The following is a 24,948-nucleotide window of genomic DNA, read 5'->3' as shown; positions in this document are numbered from 1 at the left end:
TGTCCGGTGTCTACAGATGTAACGTCTTTCGTCGGTGGAACGAGAGGAGGACCAAAGCGCAGCGTGGTACGTTTCCATATTTATTGGAATACTTTTTCAATACGAACAAAAACAATAAACAGACGAAAACCAACGAAGCTACAGTCCTGAACTAGTGAACATAGAACACATGAACGCAYGAACAGGAACAATCACCCACMAACMAATAGTGAAAACAGGCAACCTAAATATGGTTCCCAATCAGAGACAACGTAAAACACCTGCCTCTGATTGAGAACCATATCAGGCCAATCAGACAAACCTAACCTAGAAACATAGAACATAGACTATACCCACCCAGCTCACGTCCTGCCCAACTAAATAAAGACAAAACAAAGGAAATAAGGTCAGGAACGTGACAACAGATAATAGGTCAGTATTGACTCCCTCCCAACTCCAGCACACACGAGCCCATTTTACATACACACTGATTTTATTAGAGCTTGGAATTCTGATCTCTTTATACGACTGTGAACGCTGTTTATTACATACAATCTGGGTGTGCAAAGAGAGGGCTGATGGGAGATGTGTTGGAGGAGCCCAATCCCCCCCTTGTCTGTACCCTCCTCCCCAGTCTCCTGCTGGAGGCAGGGAAACATGCGTTATGCAAATTAGCCCGCTATATTTGCATAGCCATAATTAGGTAATTACAAATCGTTTGGCTATGAGATAAAGCATGTGCAGAGGACTAGACGATTTACATCAGTCATTTTCTAGTGTATTATCATTGTGTTAATGAATTACTTGTAAACGGGGAGGCATTATGACATGTATTATAGCATATGTTGTTGCAAAGCCCTTGCCCAGGCAGATGACAGGTGACATTTTCATGAAGCCTGCTTCATCGTGAACAACGTATTCAAATCAAATCAAATTGTATTAGTCACATACACGTGTTTAGCAGATGTTATTGCGGGTGTAGCAAAATGCTTGTGTTTCTAGCTCCGACAGTGCGGTAATATCTAATAAGAAATATCGAACAATTTCACAACATATACATAAGGCACACAAATCTAAGTAAAGGAATGGAATTAAGAATATGTATACATTTATGGACGAGCAATGTCAGAGCGGCATAGACTAAGATATAGTATAGATACAGTATATACTTATGAAAATTATCCACTAGAATAAATAGACAGAGCTTTTTTGATTAGATTGTGTTGAAATCTGTTTTAAATTTATAGTGATTGCCATTATTTTCAAGAGTACGCAATCAGTGTTGAGTAGCTAAAGGTACCCTGATACTGGTTTCAGTGGGTATCGTTGTTGTAAGTCACTTTGGATAAAAGTGTTTGCTACATGATATTCATGATTTATTACTAGGCTATTATTATCGATGGCAAACAGTCAATTACAGAAGGAATTGTAATTTACAGTATTTTAGCTTAGTCCAAAAATCCCCAATCTGTTTCGTAAATTAAACCCAGTACTTTTGTCTCATTTGAATTTTGTTTCTTAATTGATTTAATTTGGTCTTATTTCACAATATTTACTCATCATTGCATTCAGAAAGTATTTAGACCCCTTCACCTTTTCCACATTTTGTTAATTTACAGCCTTATTTTCAAATGGATTACACTGTTTTTTCACCTCATCAATCTACAGATAATACCCCATTATGACAAACCAAAACCAGTTGTTTTATTTTTGCAAATGTATTTATGTATGTATGTATGTATGTATGTATGTATGTATGTATGTATGTATGTATGTATGTATGTATGTATGTCTGTATGTCTGTATGTCTGTATGTATGTATGTCTTACAAGCCCTTAACCTCTCTGGATGCGTCCCACATGGCCAACATCCAGTGAAAATGCAGAGTGCCAAATTCAAATAAATTACTATAAAAATTAAACTTTCATGAAATCACACATGCAATACACCAAATTAAAGCTACACTTGTTGTGAATGCAGCCAACGTGTCAGATTTTAAAAAGGCTTTACGACAAAAGCACACCAAACGATTATGTTAGGTCAGTACATAGTCACAGAAAAACACAGCCATTTTTCCAGCCAAAGAGAGGACTCACAAAAAGCAGAAATGGAGATAAAATTTATCACTAACCTTTGATGATCTTCATCAGATGACACTCATAGGACTTCATGTTACACAATACATGTATGTTTTGTTCGATAAAGTTCATATTTATATCCAAAAATCTCAGTTTACATTGGCGCGTTACGTTCAGTAATGTTTTGCTTCCAAAACATCAGGTGATTTTGCAGAGAGCCACATCAATTTACAGAAATACTCATCATAAATGTTGATGAAAATACAAGTGTTATGCATGGAACTTTAGATAAACTTCTCCTTAATGCAACCGCTGTGTCAGATTAAAAAAGGCTTTACCGTAAAAGCACACCATGCAATAATCTGAGTACAGCGCTAGGAGCCCAAACAAGCCATACAGATATCCACCATGTTGTGGAGTCAACAAAGTGAGAAATAGCGGTTTTGGAGCAGTGGCTTCTTCCTTGCTGAGCGTCCTTTCAGGTTATGTCGATATAGGACTCGTTTTACTATGGATATAGATACTTTTGTACCTGTTTCCACCAGCATCTTCACAAGGTMATTTGCTGTTGTAATGGGATTGATTTGCACTTTTCGCACCAAAGTACATTCATCTCTAGGAGACAGAGCGCGTCTCCTTCCTGAGGGGTATGGCGGCTGCGTGATCCTATGGTGTTTATACTTGCGTACTGTTGTTTGTACAGATGAACATGGAACCTTCAGGCATTTGGAAATTGCTCCCAAGGATGAACCAGACTTGTGGAGGTCCACAATTTTTTTCTGAGGTCTTGGCTGATTTATTTTTGATTTTCCCATGATGTCAAGCAAAGAGGCACTGAGTTTGAAGGGAGGCCTTGAAATCCATCCACAGGTACACCTCCAATTGACTCAAATGATGTCAATTAGCCTATCAGAAGCTTCTAAAGCCATGACATCATTTTTCGGGAATTTTCCAAGCTTTTTAAAGAAACAGTCAACTTAGTGTATGTAAACTTCTGACCCATTGGAATTGTGAAATAATCTGTCTGTAAACAATTGTTGGAAAAATGTATTCTGTCATGCACAAAGTAGATGTCCTAACCGACTTGCTAAAACTATAGTTTGTTAACAAGAAATGTGTGGAGTGGTTGAAAAACAAGTTTTAATGACTCCAACCTAAGTGTATGTAAACTTCCGACTTCAACTGTACATTTTACGGACACATTCTATCTTACAATTGTTATCTTTTTTTTTTTTTTTTGTCCTGGCCTTACTCTACTTCTGATGTCCATCCAGTTTGATTTCTATTTGCCATATATTTGTTATTGTGCTATTTCACAAATGTTCTGAAACTATATACATTTTACAGACCCCGTATGTTTTACATTTGTTATCTTGTTGTTATTAGTCCCACCCTTCAGCTCCATTCAACCCCTCCCTTCTATCTCTTAATTTCTATTTGCCATATATTTTTCAACTGTGCTGTGATGCTTCACAAAAGTTCTGAGCATTCTATTCTCATAGCTTCTACAGATTGTAAATTAAAGATTTTTTTTTCTCAAAAATAATTGTTATATTATTGATCGGCTATGACTTTTCAGATCACCCAAATATTGCTACCTGCAGCGTTAGCTCTTGGTAAATGTTGCAATTCGTCAGCCATTCCTGGACCTGTGACCAAAAACAAGCTACATATGGACAGTACCAAAATAAATTATCTAATGATTCTGCCTCCCCGCAGGAAAATCTGCAGAGCTGGGAAGGTTGTATCCCCCTTATATTTATAACATTCTATTGGTTGCAAGAATTTTGTATAATAATTTCAATTGAAAAATTCTACGTTTTGAGTCCGGCGTCATTTTCGATGTGCCATGGAATCGGTACATCGAAAATCTCTTCCCAACTATTTTGCAATTTATGCGGCACAGCTGTCAATGTTTTGATCCTTAAATGAGACTGGTATATATTTTTATTTATCCCAATTGTTCTTAACTTCTTATGGGCAGGTGGGACGGTAACATCCGGTGAAATTGCAGAATGCGAAATTCAAACTACAGAATTATAAATATTTAACTTTCATAAAATCACAAGTGTAAAACATCAAAATAAAGCTTAACTTCTTGTTAATCCAGCCGCTGTGTCAAGTTTCAAAAAGGCTTTACGGCGAAAGCACACCATGCGATTATCTGAGGACAGCGCCCGCATACAAAACCATGAAAGACATATTTCAACCAGGCAGGTGCGACACAAAAGTCAGAAATAGTATAATAAATGCCTTACCTTTGATGATCTTCTTCTGTTGGCACTCCAAAAGGTCCCAGTTACATCACAAATGGTCCTTTTGTTCGATAATGTCCTTCTTTATATCCATAAAAACTCAGTTTAGCTGGCGCGCTTCAGTCAATAATCCACCCAGTTTCCCTCCATCAAAATGCATACAAAATGAATCCCAAACGTTACTAATAAACTTTTCCAAACAAGTCAAACAATGTTTATAATCAAACATTAGGTACCCTAATACGTAAATAAACGATAAAATTTAAGACGAAGAATCGTTATTGTCTTTACCGGAGGAAAATACCAAAGAACGCGCTCTCATTCACGCGCTTGGAAACACTACAGCCAAAATGGGAGCCACCTAGAAAAACTACAATTTCTGGCAAATTTTTCCAAAAACCAGCCTGAAACTCTTTCTAAAGACTGTTGACATCTAGTGGAAGCCTAGGAACTGCAATCTGGGAGGACTTGGCCTTATAATAAAAGTGACAGCCATTGAAAATAGTGGTAGGCTGAAATTTTATTTTTGGGGGATGGTTTGTCCTCGGGGTTTCGCCTGCCATATCAGTTCTGTTATACTCACAGACCGTATTTGAACAGTTTTAGAAACGTTAGAGTGTTTTCTATCAAAATCGACCAATTATATGCATATCCTAGCTTCTGGGCCTGAGTAACAGGCAGTTTACTTTGGGCCCGCTTTTCATCCGGACGTGAAAATACTGCCCCCTACCCAAGAGAGGTTAATCCATTTTGGTCTTTAATGCAGGGCCGACAGACAAGTTCCTTACTGTTTCCCCCTTCCACTTGCCTCTTCCATTTTTTCTGTAATGCTGCAATTAGTTGGTTGTAATTTTGGGTAGAGCAGACATTTCCATATCCAGAGATTCCGGGCACTGGCTGGGTCACTCAATGACATTCAAAGACTTGTCCCGAAGCCACTCCCGAGTTGCCTTGACTGTGTGCATAGGGTCGTTGTCCGGTTGGAAGGTGAACCTTTGCCCCAGTCTGAGGTCCTGAGCGCTCTGGAGCAGGTTTTCATGAAAGATCTCGCTGTACTTTGCTCTGTTCATCTTTCGCTCAAGTCTTAATAGTCTCCCAGTACCTAGTCTCCCAGTCCCCTGAAAAACATCCCCACAGCATGATGCTGCCACCACCATACTTCACCGTAGGGATGGTGTCAGGTTTCCTCCAGATGTGACACTTGGCATTCAGGCCAAAGAGTTCAATCTTGGTTTCGTCAGACCAGAGAATCTTTAGGTTCCTTTTGACAAACTCCAAGGGGGCTGTCATGTGCTTTTCACTGAGGAGTGGCTTCCGTCTGGCCACTCTACCATAATGGCCTGATTGTTGTAATGCTGCAGAGATGGTTGTCCTTCTGGAAGGTTCGCCTATCTCAACAGATGAACTCTGGAGCTCTGTCAGGCGGCCAGCTCTAGGAAGAGTCTTGGTGGTTCCAAACATATTCTTCAGACAATTCCTTCGACCTCATGCCTTGGTTTTTGCTCTGACATGCGCTGTGAACTGTGGGACCTTATATAGACAGGTGTGTGCATTTCCAAATCATGTCCAATCAATTGAGTTTACCACAGGTGGACTCCAATCAAGTTGCAGAAACATCTCAAGGATGATCAATGGAAACAGGATGCACCTAAGCTAAATTTTGAGTCTCGTAGCAATGTTGGGGTATTGTGTGTAGATTGATGAGTAACATTTTTATTTAATCCGTTTTTAATAAGTTTGTAACGTAACAAAATGTGGAAAAAGTGAAGGGGTCTGAACACTTTCCTAATGCACTGTACATGTGGGTTTATGTTTTCCAGAGTCGGAGGAGTCGTTTGAGTTCATTATCGTGTCTCTGACGGGCCAGATGTGGCATTTTGAGGCGTCTACGTTTGAGGAGAGGGAGCTGTGGGTCACAGCCATCGAGAGCCAGATCTTTGCCAGCCTGCAGTCCTGCGAGAGCATGAAGAATAAGGTGGGCATGAGAGACAGTGAGGAAACTGTGGGTCTGTCGAGTCATGATTAGTTCAGGGTCAGGAATTTTTCCTGACCACGTGACTTGGCTATGAAAATCTCTGGTTGCTAATCAGGATGTGTGAATGCAAAATTCTCTCTCTCCCCCCTCTCCCCATACCCTTCTCTCTTGCCCTCCCTCCCCTTTCACTCTATCCCCTCCCTCTCTCTCTCCCCCTCCCCATCCTTCCTTTCTCTGAGCTGCCATGTGTTGGGCTGTGTGTCAGACAGGTGCAGTGCAGCGTGGGGGAGCTCTTATTAGAGCTGACAGACATCAGAGATGGGAACACGGCCTGTGTCAGAACACAGGGGAGGAGACGCAACGCAACACCGACTCAATTTCATATAATACCCACTCTCTCTTCTCTTTCTCTCTCTCTCGCTCTCTCTCCTCCTCCTCTCTTTCTTCTCTTCCCCTCTCTTCATCCTTGTTCTCTCTCAATGATCACTCGGCCTTCAAAGCCTCTAGTCCTCCCTCCCCTCTCCCCTTCTGTTTTGTGCTGTGTAGCCAGCTGAAATCCTGTCTCCATTCTCTCACTGCAAAGCAATGATGCCTCACACACGGAGTCCCTCTTGCTTACCTGTTTATAACTTCTCTCTGCTCCCCCAAAGTCCCGGTTAGGCAGCCAAAGTGATGCAGCGTCCATTCAGTCCATAAGGAACGTGAGAGGGAACAGCATCTGTGTGGACTGTGATGCAGCCAGTGAGTACAGTACTTTCTCAACATCCAAGCTATATGTCAATGATTCCTAATACTTTACGTGCCAGGTATTGTATATAACATGATGTCTTCAGATTGCTATGAGCCAGATATCACCCTTGCTTATTAGTAACTAACATAGGGCTAATTTTGTTCCTCTCCTCCTCCTCCTCTCCCAGACCCGGATTGGGCCAGTCTTAACCTGGGGGCTCTGATCTGTATCGAGTGTTCAGGGATCCACAGGAACCTGGGGACCCACCTGTCAAGGGTCCGCTCCCTGGACCTGGATGACTGGCCCGTGGGGCTCAGCATGGTGATGATGGCTATAGGCAACGCTATGGCCAACAGTGTCTGGGAGGGGGCCCTGGAGGGGTACACGAAGGTGGGCGCTGACAGCACCAGGTCAGTACCCCACATCTCTCTGTTAGTGTGTGTTTGTTTGCCATCTGCCATTTGCCAGCTTTGTTGGAGGGATTTTGAAACAAACTGGTTGGAAATCCCCACATATTGAGCTGGTCTCCCCTAGAGCAGACCCTGGTTCCCACCCCTCCTTCTCCTCTCTGCTGGGGCACCCAGGTCTGGTCCCCTCTTCCCTCTCCCCAGTGAGGGTTGTTTGTCTCTGGGTGACAGTTAAGGCCCAGCGCGTCTCTCTGACTAATGACCCTGTGTGTGGATGAGCAGGTAATTAAGGAGCCCATTATGGTGTTTAAGCCCACCCCAGGGGCCAGGCCCCTGGCCCCAGAAGGGCCCTGTCACATATCTATCACACAGAGGCCCCCCATCACTCTCTCTGTCCCACTGTAGAAGACAGGTCTGTAGGGTCTGTACTGTTGGTGACCTAAATTAAGAGAATATGTAAAGATGTACTACTTAAGTGATAAACGGCTTGGTTTTTGATTTGCTGGTCTCATTGTTAAAAATGTTTGTACTGCAGTTATTGAAATTGTATAGTCATTTGAAATGAACATTTGTCAGTAAGACAAGTGTGGATAGATAGACTGAAAGTCAATATAGTTGTATTGTAAAAGACAATTGAGTAATATTGTTTCCCTGCACATTGTACATTTGGTATTGGTACTGATCCTGTATATAGCTTCCTGTCTTATTTCTTGTGTTTTCTTTCTTTCTATATATACAGTGGGGAGAACAAGTATTTGATACACTGCCAATTTTGCAGGTTTTCCTACTTACAAAGCATGTAGAGGTCTGTAATTTTTTATCATAGGTATTTTTCTTCAACCTGTGAGAGATGGAATCTAAAACAAAAATCCAGAAAATCACATTGTTGATTAAGTATTTCATTGGCATTTTATTGCATGACATAAGTATTTGATACATCAAAAAGCAGAACTTAATATTTGGTACAGAAACCTTTGTTTGTAAATTACAGAGATCATACGTTTCCTGTAGTTCTTGACCAGGTTTGCACACACTGCAGCAGGGATTTTGGCCCACTCCTCCATTCAGACCTTCTCCAATCCTTCAGGTTTCGGGCTGTCGCTGGCAATACGGGCTTTCAGCTCCCCAAAAGATGTTCTATTGGGTTCAGGTCTGGAGACTGCTAAGCCCACAGGACCTTGAGATGCTTTCTTACGGAGCCACTCCTTAGTTGCCCTGGCTCTGTGTTCGGGTTGTTGTCATGCTGGAAGACCCAGCCACGACTCATCTTCAATGCTCTTACTGAGGGAAGGAGGTTGTTGGCCAAGATCCTCGCGATACATTGCCCCATCCATCCTCCCTCAATACGGTGCAGTCGTCCTGTCCCCTTTGCAGAAAAGCATCCCCAAAGAATGATGTTTCCACCTCCATGCTTCACCGGTTTGGGATGGTATTCTTGGGGTTGTTACTCATCCTTCTTCTATCCTCCCAAACACGGCGAGTGGAGTTTAGACCAAAAAAGCTCTATTTTTGTCTCATCAGACCACATGACCTTATCCCATTCCTCCTCTGGATATCCAGATGGTCATGGCAAACTTCAGACGGGCCTGAACATGCGCTGGCTTGAGCAGGGGGACCTTGCCGTGCGCTGCAGGATTTTAATCCATGACGGCGTAGTGTGGTTTACTAATGAATTTCTTTGAGACGTGGTCCCAGCTCTCTTCAGGTCATTGACCAGGTCCGCCGTGTAGTTCTGGGCTCATCCCTCCACCTTCCTCATGATCGATTGATGCCCCACGAGGTGAGATCTTGCATGGAGCCCCAGACCGAGGGTGATTGACCGTCATCTTGAATTCCTTCTCATTTTCTAATAATTCGCGCCAACAGTTTGTTGCCTCTCACCAGCTGCTTGCCTATTGTCCTGTAGCCCATCCCAGCCTTGTGCAGGTCTACAATTTAGCCCTGTTGTCCTTACACAGCTCTCTGGTCTTGGCCATTGTGGAGAGGTTGGAGTCTGGTTTAATTGAGTGTGTGGACGGTGTCTTTTTATACAGGTACGAGTTCAAACAGGTGCAGTTAATACAGGTAATGGAGTGGAAGAATAGGGAGGGCTTCTTAAAGAAAAACTAACAGGTCTGTGAGAGCCGGAATTCTTACTGGTTGGTAGGTGATCAAATACTTATGTCATGCAAGAAAATGCAAATTAATTACTTAAAAATCATACAATGTGATTTTCTGGATTTTTGTTTTAGATTCCGTCTCTCACAGTTGAAGTGTACCTATGATTAAAAAAAATACAGACCTCTACATGCTTTGTAAGTAGGAAAACCTGCAAAATCGACAGTGTATCAAATACTTGTTCTCCCCACTGTATATATATATATATATACACACACAGTATACACAATATATATAATGAAATAAATGTTTTTATTAGTTATACTATTTTAATATTAATTACTGCACTGTTGGTTAGAGCATGCAAGTTAAGCATGTCACTGAACTTGTGCATGTGACAATAAAACTTGAATTTATAGAAAAGTAAACTAACTTGTAAATGTACCTTCAAATGCTCTTGTAATGAAGGTGATGACAGCTATCGTTGCTTGGAATTGCGTATCAAGAGGACATATGTTTCAAGTTTGTTTTAATGTCACATGCACAAGTACAGTGAAATGTCTTTCCTGCGAGCTCTAAACCCAATAATGTAGTAATCAATATTAATTTAGTACTAAAAATAACATAAGGTAGAACAGAAACACACGAGAAATAGAAAAACAAAGTGGAGCGAGCTTTCAGGTCACGCGCCTCAAACAAACAGTACACTTCACTCGACCCTCGTTCTGAACTGCCCTACTTCTTCATTACACAAAGGAAAAACATCAACCAAATTCTAAAGACTGTTGACATCCAGTGGAAGTGATAGGAACTGCAAGCAAGTGCCTTAGAAATCTAGATCCCCATAGAAACCCCATTGAAAAGAGAGTGACCTCAAAAAAACAAATCCTGGATGGTTAGTCCTTGGGGTTTCGCCTGCCAAATAAGTTATGTTATACTCACAGACATCATTCAAACAGTTTTAGAAACTTCAGAGTGTTTTCTATCCAAATCTACTAATAATATGCATATCCTAGCTTCTGGGCCTGAGTAGCAGGCAGTTTACTTTGGGCATGCTTTTCATCCGGACGTGAAAATACCGCCCCCTAGCCTAGAGATGTTAAAAAGGCACACGTAGCCGACATATCAATGTCACAAACTATCTAGGTCAAATGGGGGAGAGGTGTTGTGCTGCGAGGTGTTGCTTTATCTGTTTTTTTAAACCAGGTTTGCTGTTTATTTGAGCAATATGAGATGGAAGTTCCATGCAATACGGGCTCTATATAATACTGTACGTTTTCTTGAATTTGTTCTGGATTTGGGGACTATGAAAAGACCCCTGGTGGCATGTCTGGTGGGATAAGTGTGTGTGTGTCAGAGCTGTGTGTAAGTTGACTATGCAAACATTTTGGGATTTTCAACACATTATTGTTTCTTATAAAAAGAAGAAGTGATGCATTCAGTCTCTCCTCAACTGTTAGTCAAGAGAGACTGGTATGTATCGTATTTATACCAGCCCTCTTATTACAATGAAGAGCAAAACGTGCCACTCTGTTCTGGGCCAGCTGCAGCTTAACCTCTAACGAGCCTCTACCCCGGGTCCGGGAGCACCCCCCATCCCCCCACACACTGATTAGCATAGCTAGCATAGCTTCACAAGTAGATAGTAGCATCTAAATATCATTAAATCACAAGTCCAAGACACCAGATGAAAGATACAGATCTTGTGAATAAAGCCACCATTTCAGGAATTTTTTAAAAATGTTTTACAGGGAAGACAAAATATGGTTAAATCTATTAGCGTAAACACGTTAGCGGAAAATACACCACTATTGCTAACTCCATGCAAAGTTTCTTAGCTCCTTCAGGTGCTATCACCAATTTCGCTCAACTAAGATATTGATATCGCACTTAACGGCAAGAAAAACCTCTTCAGATGACAGTCTGATAACAATATCGATGGTGATAGGATAGTTTTTGTAGAAAAAAGTGCATATTATCAGGGTAGAATCACAGTTTACAATTGGGCACCGACCATGCGCAAATCGACTTTAGAAATTACTAGATAGAGCAACGTGTATGACAATTTACGTCAATCATGAAAACATTTCATAAAAAGTAGACAAAGCATAGCAATGGCAAAGACCAGTTTTTTGTCATTTTCAGAGCCATATTCAGATTTTCTAAGCGTTTTTTCAGCGAAAACACAATAAATTGCGATAAGTTAGCAATACCACATGTGCAAACGTTAACCAGAGCATCGATTCCAGCCAAAGAGGCGCTGATAACGCTAATCACCGCCAACAATATACTTAATTTTTTCACTAAGCCTTCTCAGAATTCCTTCGCGATGACACTACTGTAAACATCATTTTACAATGATCCAAATTCCAAGGTTTTGTTTCGAAAAGGTGGCTATATTGTAGCCATCAGCAAAACCGTGGTTAACACAATAAAAATACTAGGGAAACTCAAGCCTCAATATGTCTGACGTCATCTATCTAGAGTGATCTAGTTTAATTTGACAGCTTAATCATATACTTGAACTAAAAATACAGGTTTGACAGCGATCGAAAGACAATTAGTTCTTAATGGCCAAACCGCTGATTTACATTTTTTCAAATTATGCTTACTTTTCAATAGCAGGGGTTTGGCCAATGTGAAGCTGATACCAACAAAATGGCCGAAATATTGCGTTCTAAAATATTCGCAGAAAACGAATTTATCATATTATATTGCTTAGCTTTGAGGCTGGTTCTTCCATCAGATTCTTGGGCAATGTATCCTTTTCCTATGTTAGTAGAACGTCTTTTGGTCGATAAGAGTGTCCTCGTGTCCTTCGAATGTCCACCACCGAACGGACCCGACACCAAAAAACGTGTCCAAACTTTCAGAGGTGCACAACAAAGAAATTCCTCAGAATCGCACTAAACGGGATATAAATTGCTACAGCAAACGGTTCAAATTTAACTACATTATGATGGTTTTTAAGCACTATAGACGACTGAAAAACATGACCGGGAGAAATATTGCTGGGTTAGACAACGATTTGGAAGCGCGGCAAGTGCCGATGGCCTTTCACGGCTTCAGGCGCAGTCGACGAGAAAGAAAGGACGGTCTCTAATACATTTTGGGTTTTTATAATGGCTTGTGACGTCGATCGATTCCATTGAAAATGTGATGACGTACAGACACCCAGAGGAAGACGTAGGCAGTGTCGTTTCTTCTCATAGCCATTCACTGTCGCCTTAAAAACGACCCAGATCAGGGGTAAAAATTTCTGAAATCCTGAACCCTGTCATGAAAAGTGCTGTAGAAATTGTTCTGTACCACTCAGAAGACAAAATTCCAGACTTCTATAGAAACTAGAAGGTGTTTTCTTCCACTAATAACAATAATATGCTATATTGTAACGATCAAGAATTTTAGCAGCGAGGCAGTCTTATTTGAGACACAAATATGCTAATGCGGAACAGCACCCCCCTATAGTTCCAAGACGTTAACTAGGTCTTTCGCTTGCGCACTGGACAGCCACACGATGGACCAATAATCAAGTTAGACAAACACTAGAGGCCTGTAGAACTTGCTTTTGGAGTGTGGTGTCAAAAAACAGAGCATCTCTTTTATTACGGCAAGACTCTCCCCATCTTTGCAACCATTGAATCTATATGTGTTTGACCATGACAGTTTACAATCTAAGGTAACGCCAAGTAACTTTAGTCTCCTCAACTTGTTTTAATCAGCCACACCATTCATTACCAGATTCAGCTGAGGTCTAGCACTTAGAGAGAGCAAATTAAGTGAGTGTGTGTGTGTGTGTGTGTGTGTGTTTGGAGTGTCAGTGTGCGTGTGTACAGTCCTGTGAGTGTGCATAGAGACAGTGAAACAGAAAAAAGAAAATACAAGGGTTACTCAAATGTCCAATTAACCTTTAGTTAGCTATTTAGCAGTCTTATGGTTTGGGGATAGAAGCTGTTCAGGAGCCTTGTTTGGTGTCAGACTTGATGCACCGGTTCTGCTTTCTGTGCAGATGCACAGAGAACAGTCTATGGCTTGGGTGGCTGGAGTCTTTAACGATTTTACGGGCCTTCCTTTCACAACCGCCTGATATAGAGTTCCTGGATGGCAGGGAGCTCAGCCAAGTGATGTACTGGGCTATCCGCACCACCCTCTGCAGTGCCATGCGATCGAGGGCGGTGCTGTTGCCATACCAAGCAGTAATATAGACTCGTTGTGTGTGTGTGTGTGTGTGTGTGGTGTGTGTGTGTGTGTGTGTGTGTGTGTGTGTGTGTGTGTGTGTGTGTGTGTGTGTGTGTGTGTGTGTGTGTGTGTGTGTGTGTGTGTGTGTGTGTGTGTGTGTGTGTGTGTGTGTGTGTGTGGTGTGTGTGTGTGTGTGTGTGTGTGTTATCTGTGTCCATAGAAAGATGTCATATCCTCTTCGATCCATTCTACCCAACTCAGGGCAGCTTTGAGTTGAGTGATGGCCCACGATTACTTATTGAATGGTTTGTGGGCTCCAGTATTCCGCCACCCTGGACTTGATGAAAGATTATTGATACTGATTCCTCTGTCTCACCTCTGTCACTGTTCCTATATCGCCCTGGGTAGGAATGTTTTTCATTGTCACGAAAATCACATCTCATTCTGTGTGAGCACATGCATTTTGTTTAGTCCGTCAAACAAATAACGATAAAAATCCCATTATTATCATAGAGGAAAGAGGTTGTTGTCATTATCTCATCGGTAATCATCGATCGATGATTATTGAAATCCGGATATATGTTTTGCTTTACGAAAGAGGAATCCATTTTTTAAATCAGAAATCTGATGAAGAAAGGAGATACCATTACCTTGACCCTGCCTCTATATCACCTCAAAGCATCTATTGTATATATTTAGGAGACACAAAGGGGAAATAATATATTAACTTGCTTCTGATCCCCACCATTACTTTGTTGTCTCATCCATACAGATGAAACGTTAAGATTAAATATACAGATCTCTATTGTCTCCACACTAGCTCCTCCCCTGGGCTCGAAGTGGTTCTGATGTTAATTGTGTCACTGTGGTGACATGGAGCAGCTTTGTGATGGCACCCAGGCAGCTGGTGTAGCGTTCCCACCCCACCTCCTCCTAAACATTAGTGACACCTAATCTTAACGACTCAGTAACTACCTGAAGATGAGCCTCACATCTGATTGAATGTCTCCTGCGACACTAGTTCTGCCGGCTCGCATTTTGAAATGTTAACTTGAAAGGTGTTCATCCACAAGATTAGCTTAGCTCTTTAGGAATTCTTATGTGAAAGAGGTCTGCACAGATTTGCTTTGTCGTCAGATTTATGTAGATCTCGGTACTCATCGTGTAGGCTAATGTCGTGGTGGGATTTTGTAGTGGTTTGTATCTTTAAAGAACCAAAATGCATTTTGTATTTTTGATCAGACTTCTCCAGTGCCATCAACAGCTTTCAGAGAGAGTTTTACATGTATCACCCAATAATTTAATGAAGTCTGAATAAGAAAGATGTTGATATTGGTGTGCCATAAAAGGCATGTGTATACATCAATAGATCATGATGACATATATTTCTCCTGGGCCATAAATCTCATGGAGAAATGCAATCTTTCTCCAGTCAGCATATTGGAAGGGAGTTGTTCCTTTAATTAGTGTCTGCCAGTCGGCGTGTTTTCCACGCCACCTCTAATTGTCTGGCACACACGTGAGAGGAAACACTATACACTCACACTCCTGAGAGAAAACATGATGTGCGCACACACACACGCGCTCGTGAGAGAAAGCAGCACACACACACTTGTGAGGGAAAACACTACTGACTATTTTGACGGGGAAGGAAGAGGGGGGGCTCCACCTCACACACACACACACAAACCTCTCCTTCCTCCCCCATGTCTCATTTGGGGGTGGAAGATGTCTGGGAGCGTAGACGGATGTGGAAGGCTATCCCTCACCGGTGCTGCCCACCTCACTGTCACCCCTCTGTCGGTTGTTGTGCCGCGCGGCGCCCTCGGACACGGCCAGGTAATAGCTCTGCTCTGACGACCAGAGGAGTGGAGAGAGAGCGAGTAAAAGAGCCCGCCTCCTCCTCCACTTTGTTTCAGAAATAATTTGCCGCTCCTGCATGCCGCCTGCAGGGTCTGCACGGTAATAAAAATGAATCACACCACTAACCTCTCCAAACCTGCTCCCTCTTTTTAACTCTGTCCTTCCTGGACGGATACACGGCTGGGAGAATGCCTCCACTGCCATCCCTCATATTCTTCCCTCATTCTCATCCCTAATTCTCAGCTGTTATTAGAATCACCAACCCAGTGTGGATGGCAGAAAGGGCTGTAGTTTAGCCTGCTCAGGGATCCAAACTATAATGAGCCAGTAGAACAGCCCCAGTCCCTAAACCAAAGAGCGCTGAGCCTTTCCGGATACTCACAGGTTAGGGGTGCGAGGAGCGCCAACCGGCAACTATCCAACTCTCCAAAGAGGCTTTAGAATAGCTGGCCTTGCCAGGAGCCCTGGTGGAGGTGGGGTAATTAATTTAGACTAATTAATGAGCGGAGCTGGGGTCTCCTGTCCAGTTCAGCACTGTGCCGTGGCAGTCTCTCCAAATGAAACCCACAGGTCACTGATTAGCCCAGCCTGCCCTGGAGATGATTTGTCACTAATTAGCCAATATGCCACGGGTTTCAGCACCAGCCAGGTATATAGGGGGAATTAACTAGCAAATCTAATTTTTTGTTACGCACACAGTTTACAGCAAGGCCAACTGAAGCAAATTACTGTCAGTGTTTTATCTTCTTTTCTAAATTATAGAGTATAATTAAAGCAACATATACACTATACATACAAAAGTATGTGGACACCCCTTCAAATTAGTAGATACTGCTATGTCAGCCACACCCGTTGCTTAGTCCACATCATAGGATGCCATTGGAATCTGGAGCAGTGGAAACGCATTCTCTGGAGTGATGAATCACGCTTCACCATCTGGCAGTCCAATGGACGAATCTGGGTTTGGCAGATGCCAGAAGACCACTACCTGCCCAAATGCATAGTACCAACTGTAAAGTTTGGTGGAGGATAAATATTTTTTTATGGTTCGGGTTAGGCTCCTTAGTTCCAGTGAACTTAGTTCCAGTGAAGTCTTAACGCTACAGCATACAATGATATTCTCGATGATTATGCGCTTCCAACTTTGTGGCAACAGTTTGGGGAAGGCCCTTTCCTGTTTCAACATGATAATGCCCCCGTGTTCAAAGCAAGGTCCATACAGAAATAGTTTGTCTGTAACGGCAGCCTTCCCTCTCTTCACTAGAAGAGGGGGTGGAACAGGGATCAGACCAACACGCAGCGTAGCCAGTGCTCAACATGTTTAATACGAACGATAAAAGTGAACACTTAACAAATACAAAATAATAAATGTGGCAAACCGATACAGTCCTAGCTGGGGCATAGAAAACACAAAGACAGGAAACAACCACCCACAAATCCCCAACACAAAACAAGCCACCTATATATGATTCCCAATCAGGGACAACGATTGACAGCTGCCTCTGATTGAGAACCATATTAGGCCGAACACAGAAACAGACAAACTAGACACACAACATAGAATGCCCACCCAGCTCACGTCCTGACCAACACTAAAACAAGCAAAACACACAAGAACATTGGTCAGAACGTGACATTGTCGAGAACGGTGTAGAAGAACTTGACTGGCCTGCACCGAACCCTGACCTCAACCTCATCGAACACCTTTGGGATGAATTGGAACGCTGACAGTGATCCAGGCCTAATTGCCAAACATCATCGCCCGACCTCACTAATGCTCTTGAGGCTGAATGGAAGCAAGTCCCCGCAGTCAGCAAGTCCAACATCTAGTGGAAAGCCTTCCCAGAAGAGTGGAGGCTGTTCTATCAGCATAAGGGGGGACCAACTCCATATTTATGCCCATGATTTTGGAATGAGATGTTTGACGATCAGGTGTATACATACAGTTGAAGTCGGAAGTTTACATACACTTAGGTTGGAGTCATTAAAACTCGTTTTTCAACCACTCCACACATTTCTTGTTAACAAACTATAGTTTTGGCAAATCGGTTAGGACATCTACTTTCTGCATGACACAAGTAATTTTTCCAACAATTCTTTACAGACAGACAGATTATTTCACTTATAATTCACTTTATCACAATTCCAGTGGGTCAGAAGTTTACATACACTAAGTTGACTGTGCCTTTAAACAGCTTGGAAAATTCCAGAAAATGATGTCATGGCTTTAGAAGCTTCTGATAGGCTAATTGACATCATTGAGTAAATTGGAGGTGTACCTGTGGATGTATTTCAAATACCTCTTTGCTTGACATCATGAGAAAATCTAAAGAAATCAGCCAAGACTTCCGAAAAAAATTGTAGACCTCCACAAGTCTGGTTCTTCCTTGGAAGCAATTTCCAAACGCCTGAAGGTGCAACGTTCATCTGTACAAACAATAGTACGCAAGTAATAACACCATGGGACCACGCAGCTGTCACACCGCTCAGGAAGGAGACGCGTTCTGTCTGATGAAGGTACTTTGGTGTGAAAAGTGCAAATCAATCCCAGAACAACACCAAAAGACATTGTGAAGATGCTGGAGGAAACAGGTACAAAAGTATCTATATCCACAGTTAAACAAGTCCTATATCGACATAACCTGAAAGGCCGCTCAGCAAGGAAGAAGCCACTGCTCCAAAACCGCCATAAAATAGCCAGACTACGGTTTGCAACTGCACATGGGGACAAAGATMGTACTTTTTGGAGAAATGTCCTCTGGTCTGATGAAACAAAAATAGAACTGTTTGGCCATAATGACCATTGTTATGTTTGGAGGAAAAAGGGGGACGCTTGCAAGCCGAAGAACACCATCCCAACCGTGAAGCACAGGGGTGGCAGCATCATGTTTTGGTGGTGCTTTGCTGCAGGAGGGACTGGTGCACTTCACAAAATAGATGGTATCATGAGGCAGGAAAATTATGTGGATATATTGAAGCAACATCTCAAGACATCAGTCAGAAAGTTAAAGCTTGGTCGCAAATGGGTCTTCCAAATGGACAATGACCCCAAGCATTCTTCCAAAGTTGTGGCAAAATGGCTTAAGTCAAGGTATTGGAGTGGCCATCACAAAGCTCTGACCTCAATCCTATAGAACATTTGTGGGCAGAACTGAAAAAGTGTGTGCGGGCAAGGAGGCCTACAAACCTGACTCAGTTACACCAGCTCTGTCAGGAGGAATGGGCCAAAATTCACCCGACTTATTGTGGGAAGCTTGTGGAAGGCTACCCGAAACGTTTGAGCCAAGTTAAACAGTTTAAAGGCAATGCTACCGAATACTAATTGAGTGTATGTAAACTTCTGACCCACCGGGAATGTGATGAAAGAAATTAAAGCTTAAATAAATCATTCTCTCTACTATTATTCTGACATTTCACATTCTTAAAGTAAAGTGGTGATCCTAACTGACCTAAGACAGGGAATTTTTACGAGGATTAAATGTCAGGAATTGTGAAAAACTGGGTTTAAATGTGTATGTAAAGGTGTATGTAAACTTCCAACTTCAACTGTATGTTTGGTCATGTAGTGCAACTACATTTGATGACTCATTTCATTTCAAATCCATCTGATTAAAGGAAGGCTCATTTGTGTCAAGCTGGGCGAAATGAATTAATTCTGCGAGTGGTGTTTGTCGTAAGTGACTGGGTGCATGTGTGGTGTACATGTCATTGTCCCAGCGTTGTGTTGGAGAGGACATGGGCAGTAGGGGGTTAACAGCGAGAGCATTTAAGGGTGTTAGTGTTCTCTGGCACAAAAACACAGCCGCTCCATCATGGGGACGGTGACAACCTCATTAATGTCACAATATATTCAACTCGTCCTGCCCTGTCTGCTGCTAGCCCAAGGCTCACAGATGCTCCTCTACTGGCCTCTCAATAGAACAACTGGCCAGACCGTTCAACCAGACTGCTCAACCCAAACAAAACAACAGTCTCATTCTAGAACCATACTATAGAACCACTATCTCTGGCCCAACATTCTACAGTATGTACATGAGTAAAGGAGGGTTTATCCTAGAAAGCTAGATTCTAGATCATGTTTGTTATGTAGTTGTTATTCTTGGTTGAGGATAACGTCTAAACTGTACCCCTGTTGTTGACTGTAGGGAGTCTCATTTACTGGGTTGCTCTCTCATTTTTCGCCCCTAGCAACCTTTGAAGCTCTGGGGCCCTGCTTTCTCGCTCTGTTGTGTGTTTTTTCTCTCCCTTTTGTTTTTCTCTCTTTCTGTCCCCTTCTCCCAGCTCTCTCTCTCTCTCTCTCTCTCAATATGTGAAAGTGAAATGGCCGGCTGTTGCATGGGAATCTGTCCTATACAAGCCGCCCCCCTCCCACTGCGAGGGGTGTTTAGATTGCCTAGTCCCCCCCTCCACCACTCCTTCACTCTCAGTGAATCTATTTGATGTGTCCGCAGTGAATGTTGAGAGGCAGGGAGGGAGGGAGAGAGGGGGCTGGGGCTTACCCTGATTGTTTAGGAGGAACAGACTGTGTTTGAAGGATGGGGTGGTGTGTGTGTGTGCATGTGTGTGCGTTTGGTGGTGGTAATGGTGGGACGGACATCCTGATTCCTCCCTTAATGTGTGGACCAATCAATGGCACCTTTATTAAAGGAGGCCTGGAGTGGTCATTCTCTGGTCTTTGTCTATTCACTACTATTTTACTCAGTGCTACCATGGTCCCGCCCCCTCTGTCTCAGTCTCTCTTTCCTTCAATAAATCCCTATTTGTCTTTGTCTTTGGAGCTTGACTAATTATCCTTGTTTGTTCCTCTTTATGTGGATGCAGTCATGTGTTGTTGACTTCGTGGACTGGGTTGAGGAGAATCATTCCGCCATTTGCCACTTAATTAAGGGGAGGTCAGAATCCAGTGCTCAGCTCAGGAACTAAACGTGCAGAACTCGTATAGAATTATAAAAGGGCTTCAGCACTTATTTTCACACAAGTTATTCTGCAACTGATGCCGCTCATATAAATTAAGAATTAGGATTGAAAAGTAGAGAATCTAACAGCCTATTTGACAGTTTTGTGTCCTCTGTGCCTTTAGACTTTAGTCTTAATACTGTAATCTCTGCTTTGTTTTTTTAGCAAACTTTTGGAACAAATGTCAGCTATAAGGTGGTAAAGAAAATATAGTCATTGCACACAGATATAACACTGAATTACTGAGGAAGTTCATGCTGCTCCAAGCAGTAATGCTTTATCGTTTAAAGAGACATTATTGAGATCTTTACTCTGTCTCTTTTCTGCAAGTCCCCTCTGTCCCCTAAACAACAGAGGATTTTTTTAGCAAGTATGTGTGCAAGGGTGGCGAAAGTAGTGTGTGTGTGCATGCGCGAGTGTATGTGTTTCACGGTGTGTGCGTGTGTCGAGGGTAACCATCGGCTTGATTTCCTGAATATCATCCCCTGCTTATGAAGTTCACTCTCTATCTCCTCTCCTTTTCCCTCTCTTTCCCCCCCTCTTTTCTCCTCCCGCTTTGACATGCTAAATCTGCCGATTTTATTTTTCTTCCTCCTGCTGAGAGGAAGTGTCCTTTTCAAGGATCTCGGCTTTCCCCCTGACTGCCTAAACCCTGCCTATGTTTGGATTGTTGTTCTATTTCAAACAAAAGACAGAGGCGGGATTACCATTTCACTTCCTTTCACAGACTACCTTTCAAGTGGTGTAGCAGCTGAGGAATCTGAGTCACCACCGCTGGCCGCTTCCCTTTTCCTTAAACGGAACTCTATAGTACCAGCGTGGTTACATTTGGACCCCTACTACTGGGATTGAGGTCTTTTTGTGGCTTCCAGGCCTGTAATCACAAATAGGATATATAATCAGTTTTGCCTTTTAGATCGTATTGAATAAGATTTAACAGGGAGGACCTGATCCCAGATCAGCCCTCCTACTTTGAGACTGCTTTGTGAGTATGGGCCTTGGGCTCCTTTCTTGGACATTGACATCTTCTTAATGGTTCTCAGCCTTTTTGTTTCACATCCTGGCGCTAACTTTCTGCCTCATTTAGCTCATGTCAATTCACTGGGCTCTCCTCCCTAGATCTGGGATTCCATTCATTCAGTGGGTTAGCTCTCTGAGGCAAACCTTGGCTAACTGCCCGATTTGACTTCATCACAAATTCCATATTCTACCAAAACAAAATATTAGGCAGTACATCTGACTATTACCAAATCGATCACATATAGTTTAACGTTTGACACGTAATTGATTCTCGGTTTCAGAAAAGGGCCGGGGAATGTTTTTAAAAGGACTTGGTTCCTGAGTTTGAAAGTGAAAACCAGGGGGGTGGGGCTGTCAGCCTCCTAACCAGAGCAATCCGCTGGTTCTGGTCTGCCATTGATCCACTACCAGCCTTGTTCTCACATAATGACAGACTGGGGTTTGATGGAGGGCTTACACCATAAAACTGCTGGCTGCTCCAATCGCTGCTCCAATCGCCAGCCTTAAGAAAATAGTTATTCACCCACGGGAGAGATCCTTTTTCCACTGTTTTAATGCTTTTCAGGAAGTCGTAAGGTGGGTTTAGAGTTATGCCTGTACCATTGAGCTAATTTGAAGAATCTCATAAGTAACACTTAACTTAACCTTGAGGTATAATGCTTTAAAACTGGTTATAAGCATGTATGCAGGCTTTGTGGTATTACTGAACTCCTCACTAAACATAAAACAATTTCCCTTCTCCCAGTGTAATTAGCAATCCTTTAATGTGTAAAGGACAATGCAAGAGTTCAGGGTGACTGCTTTATCTGCCAGGCTGAGCTTTATGAACTAGTAATGGTGGTTAGCAGTTAATCAAATTCCGTGCGGGCACTGACAAAGGCAGCTGTGATATGGGCCAGGTCTGTCAGTGGAGAGGAGAGGTAGGTTAATTAGCCCCTTTAGTTAAGGCTGATGCTGCTGAGAGCTAGTGGGCCTGGCAGGTGACATACTGTACTATACATTGCAATCGGGAAAGTATTCAGACCCCTTGACTTTTCCCACATTTTGTTACGTTACAGCCTTATTCTCAAATGGATTAAATAAAAAAAACTCCTCACCAATCTACACACAATACCCCATGAAGACAAAGCAAAAACAGATTTTTAGAAAATGTTGCAAATTTATTAAAAATAAAGGTGCAGGTGCATCCTGTTTCCATTGATCATCCTTGAGGTGTTTCAACAACTTGATTCAAGTAAAATAATATTTGATTTGTCACATGCGTCGAATACAACAGGTGTAGACCTTACAGTGAAATGCTTACTTACAAGCCCTTAACCAACAATGCAATTTTAAGAAAATACAACAACAAAAAATATATTAAAATGTTTGTCCACCTGTGGAAAATTCTATTGGTTGGACATGATTTGGAAAAGCACACACCTGTCTATATAAGGTCCCACAGTTGACAGTGGATGTCAGAGCAAAAACCAAAGGTCCCCAAGAACACAGTGGCCTCCATCATTCCTAAATGGAAGAAGTTTGGAACCACCAAGACTCTTCCTAGAGCTGACTTCCCGGCCAAACTGAGCAATCAAGAGAGAAGGGCCTTGGTCAGGGAGGTGACCAAGAACCCATTGGTCACTGACAGAGCTCCAGAGTTCCTCTATGGAGATGGGAGAACATTCCAGAAGGACAACCGTCTCTGCAGCACTCCACCAATCAGGCCTTTATGGTAGAATGGCCAGACGGAAGCCACTCATCAGTAAAAAGGCACATGACAGCCCGCTTGGAGTTGCCAAAAGACCTAAAGTACTCTCAGACCATGAGAAACCAGATCCTCTGGTCTGATGAAACCAAGATTGAACTCTTTGGCCTGAATGCCAAGCGTCACGTCTGGAGGAAACCTGGCACCATCGCTAGGGTGAAGCATGGTGGTGGCAGCATCATGCTGTGGGGATGTTTTTCAGCGACAGGGACTAGGAGACTAGTCAGGATCGAGGGAAAGATGAACGGCGCAAAGTAAAGAGAGATCCTTGATGAAAACCGGCTCCAGGAGTGGACACGTCTCTGAATGTCCTTGAGTGGCCCAGCCAGAGCCCGGACTCGAACCCAATCGAACTGGAGAGACCTGAAAATAACTGTGCAGCGATGCTTCCTATCCAACCTGATAGAACTTGAGAGGCTCTGCAGAGAAGAATGGGAGAAACTCCCCAAATACAGGTGTGCCAAGCATGTAGCTTCATACCCAAGAAGACTCAAGGCTGTAATCGCTGCCAAAGGTGCTTCAACAGAGTACTGAGTAAAGGGTCTCAATACTTTTGTAAATGTGATATTTAAGTTGTACATTTTTTTAAATTAGCAAAAAAATCAACAAACCTGTTTTTGCTTTGTCATTATGGGTTATTGTGTGTTGATTGATAATAATAATAAAAAACAATTGAATCCATTTTAGAACGTAACAAAATTTGAAAAAATTCAAGGGGTCTGAATACTTTCCGAATGCACTGTATACAGTAAACTCTGGTCCAATATCCATACTAGCATACCCCTTAAAATAAAGCAACATATTGGGCATGGATTTCTGATGGTGTGCTAGTGTAGACATTGGGACATAGCCACGAGTCAGTTTGAGCATTGTCTTCAGACCGATGGCGTCATTCTAACATTTGTAATTATTTGTAATTTTGTCTGTTTTTTAGGCTTACTTACTGATATTTTGAAGTGTAAAGTGACGTTAGTGTCCATACAGACCCGTTGGCAGTCAGTGTCCTGGGGGATCCTTGTCACTCCAACCAGCGACAGAGTCGTTTTACCATATCAGTGTGAGCCCCTTTTCTCTGTCACTCACCCAGACGCCCAAACAACAGCCCCTTTCTACTTCCCTTATCACTCCACTTGACGGGGTCGCGGGGTCAGAGCCACACTGAGCATGCCCAGCCATTCACTGTATTGATTTTCTTTTTTAAATCCAATGCTATTTGGATGGTATTGCAGTTTGTGTGTGGGTGGGAGAAAAGAGAACTGGGGAGTCAAGATTCAAGATGTAGAGCGATGTAGAGATAGAAGTCTGACTAGCAGAGAGTGGAGGGAGATAGGTCCCTCCTCCTCTGCTCCTCTCCATTCTCTGGCTCTATAACTGAAGGAGGCCCAGCCCCAGCTCCAGTCCGCCTCTCTGTCTGCCATTCAGGCCCATCGATCGGCTTCCCATCCCGGGCACCCCAGGGGAGGCCGGGGCCCAAGCGCAGGAAGTCTCCTTTGTGGGGGATCCTCCAGTTATCCCTTTCCGACTGATGGCTGACAGCACTGATAAAAACATGTCCCCCTTTCCTCCTGTCCTGTATTGTCCACAGCAGACATGCTGTTCACAATGTGTAACCTTTAGATAGCTGGCTAGACTGTAACTCTCCTGCTGCAGACGATTATCAGT

At 42.7% G+C, this 24,948-nt stretch overlaps 1 protein-coding gene across 1 annotated transcript in view; it reads left to right on the top strand.

Moving 5' to 3' along the window:
• The window catches only part of LOC111978956 (arf-GAP with GTPase, ANK repeat and PH domain-containing protein 3-like), a 231,378-nt gene that overhangs the window by 201,186 nt on the left and 5,244 nt on the right, over positions 1-24,948 (top strand). Inside the window, exons 14-16 of the mRNA XM_024009205.2 lie at positions 6,133-6,287; positions 6,938-7,028; positions 7,205-7,427. Of these exons, the coding sequence (XP_023864973.1) occupies positions 6,133-6,287; positions 6,938-7,028; positions 7,205-7,427 (469 nt within the window). The remainder of the gene's footprint in view (positions 1-6,132; positions 6,288-6,937; positions 7,029-7,204; positions 7,428-24,948) is intronic.

This window comes from Salvelinus sp. IW2-2015, linkage group LG19 (genome assembly GCF_002910315.2).
Source record: "Salvelinus sp. IW2-2015 linkage group LG19, ASM291031v2, whole genome shotgun sequence".
Taxonomy (NCBI): Eukaryota; Metazoa; Chordata; class Actinopteri; order Salmoniformes; family Salmonidae; genus Salvelinus; species Salvelinus sp. IW2-2015.
Note: the sequence above shows the minus strand (reverse complement) of the source record. Positions and strands in the feature narration are given on the sequence as shown.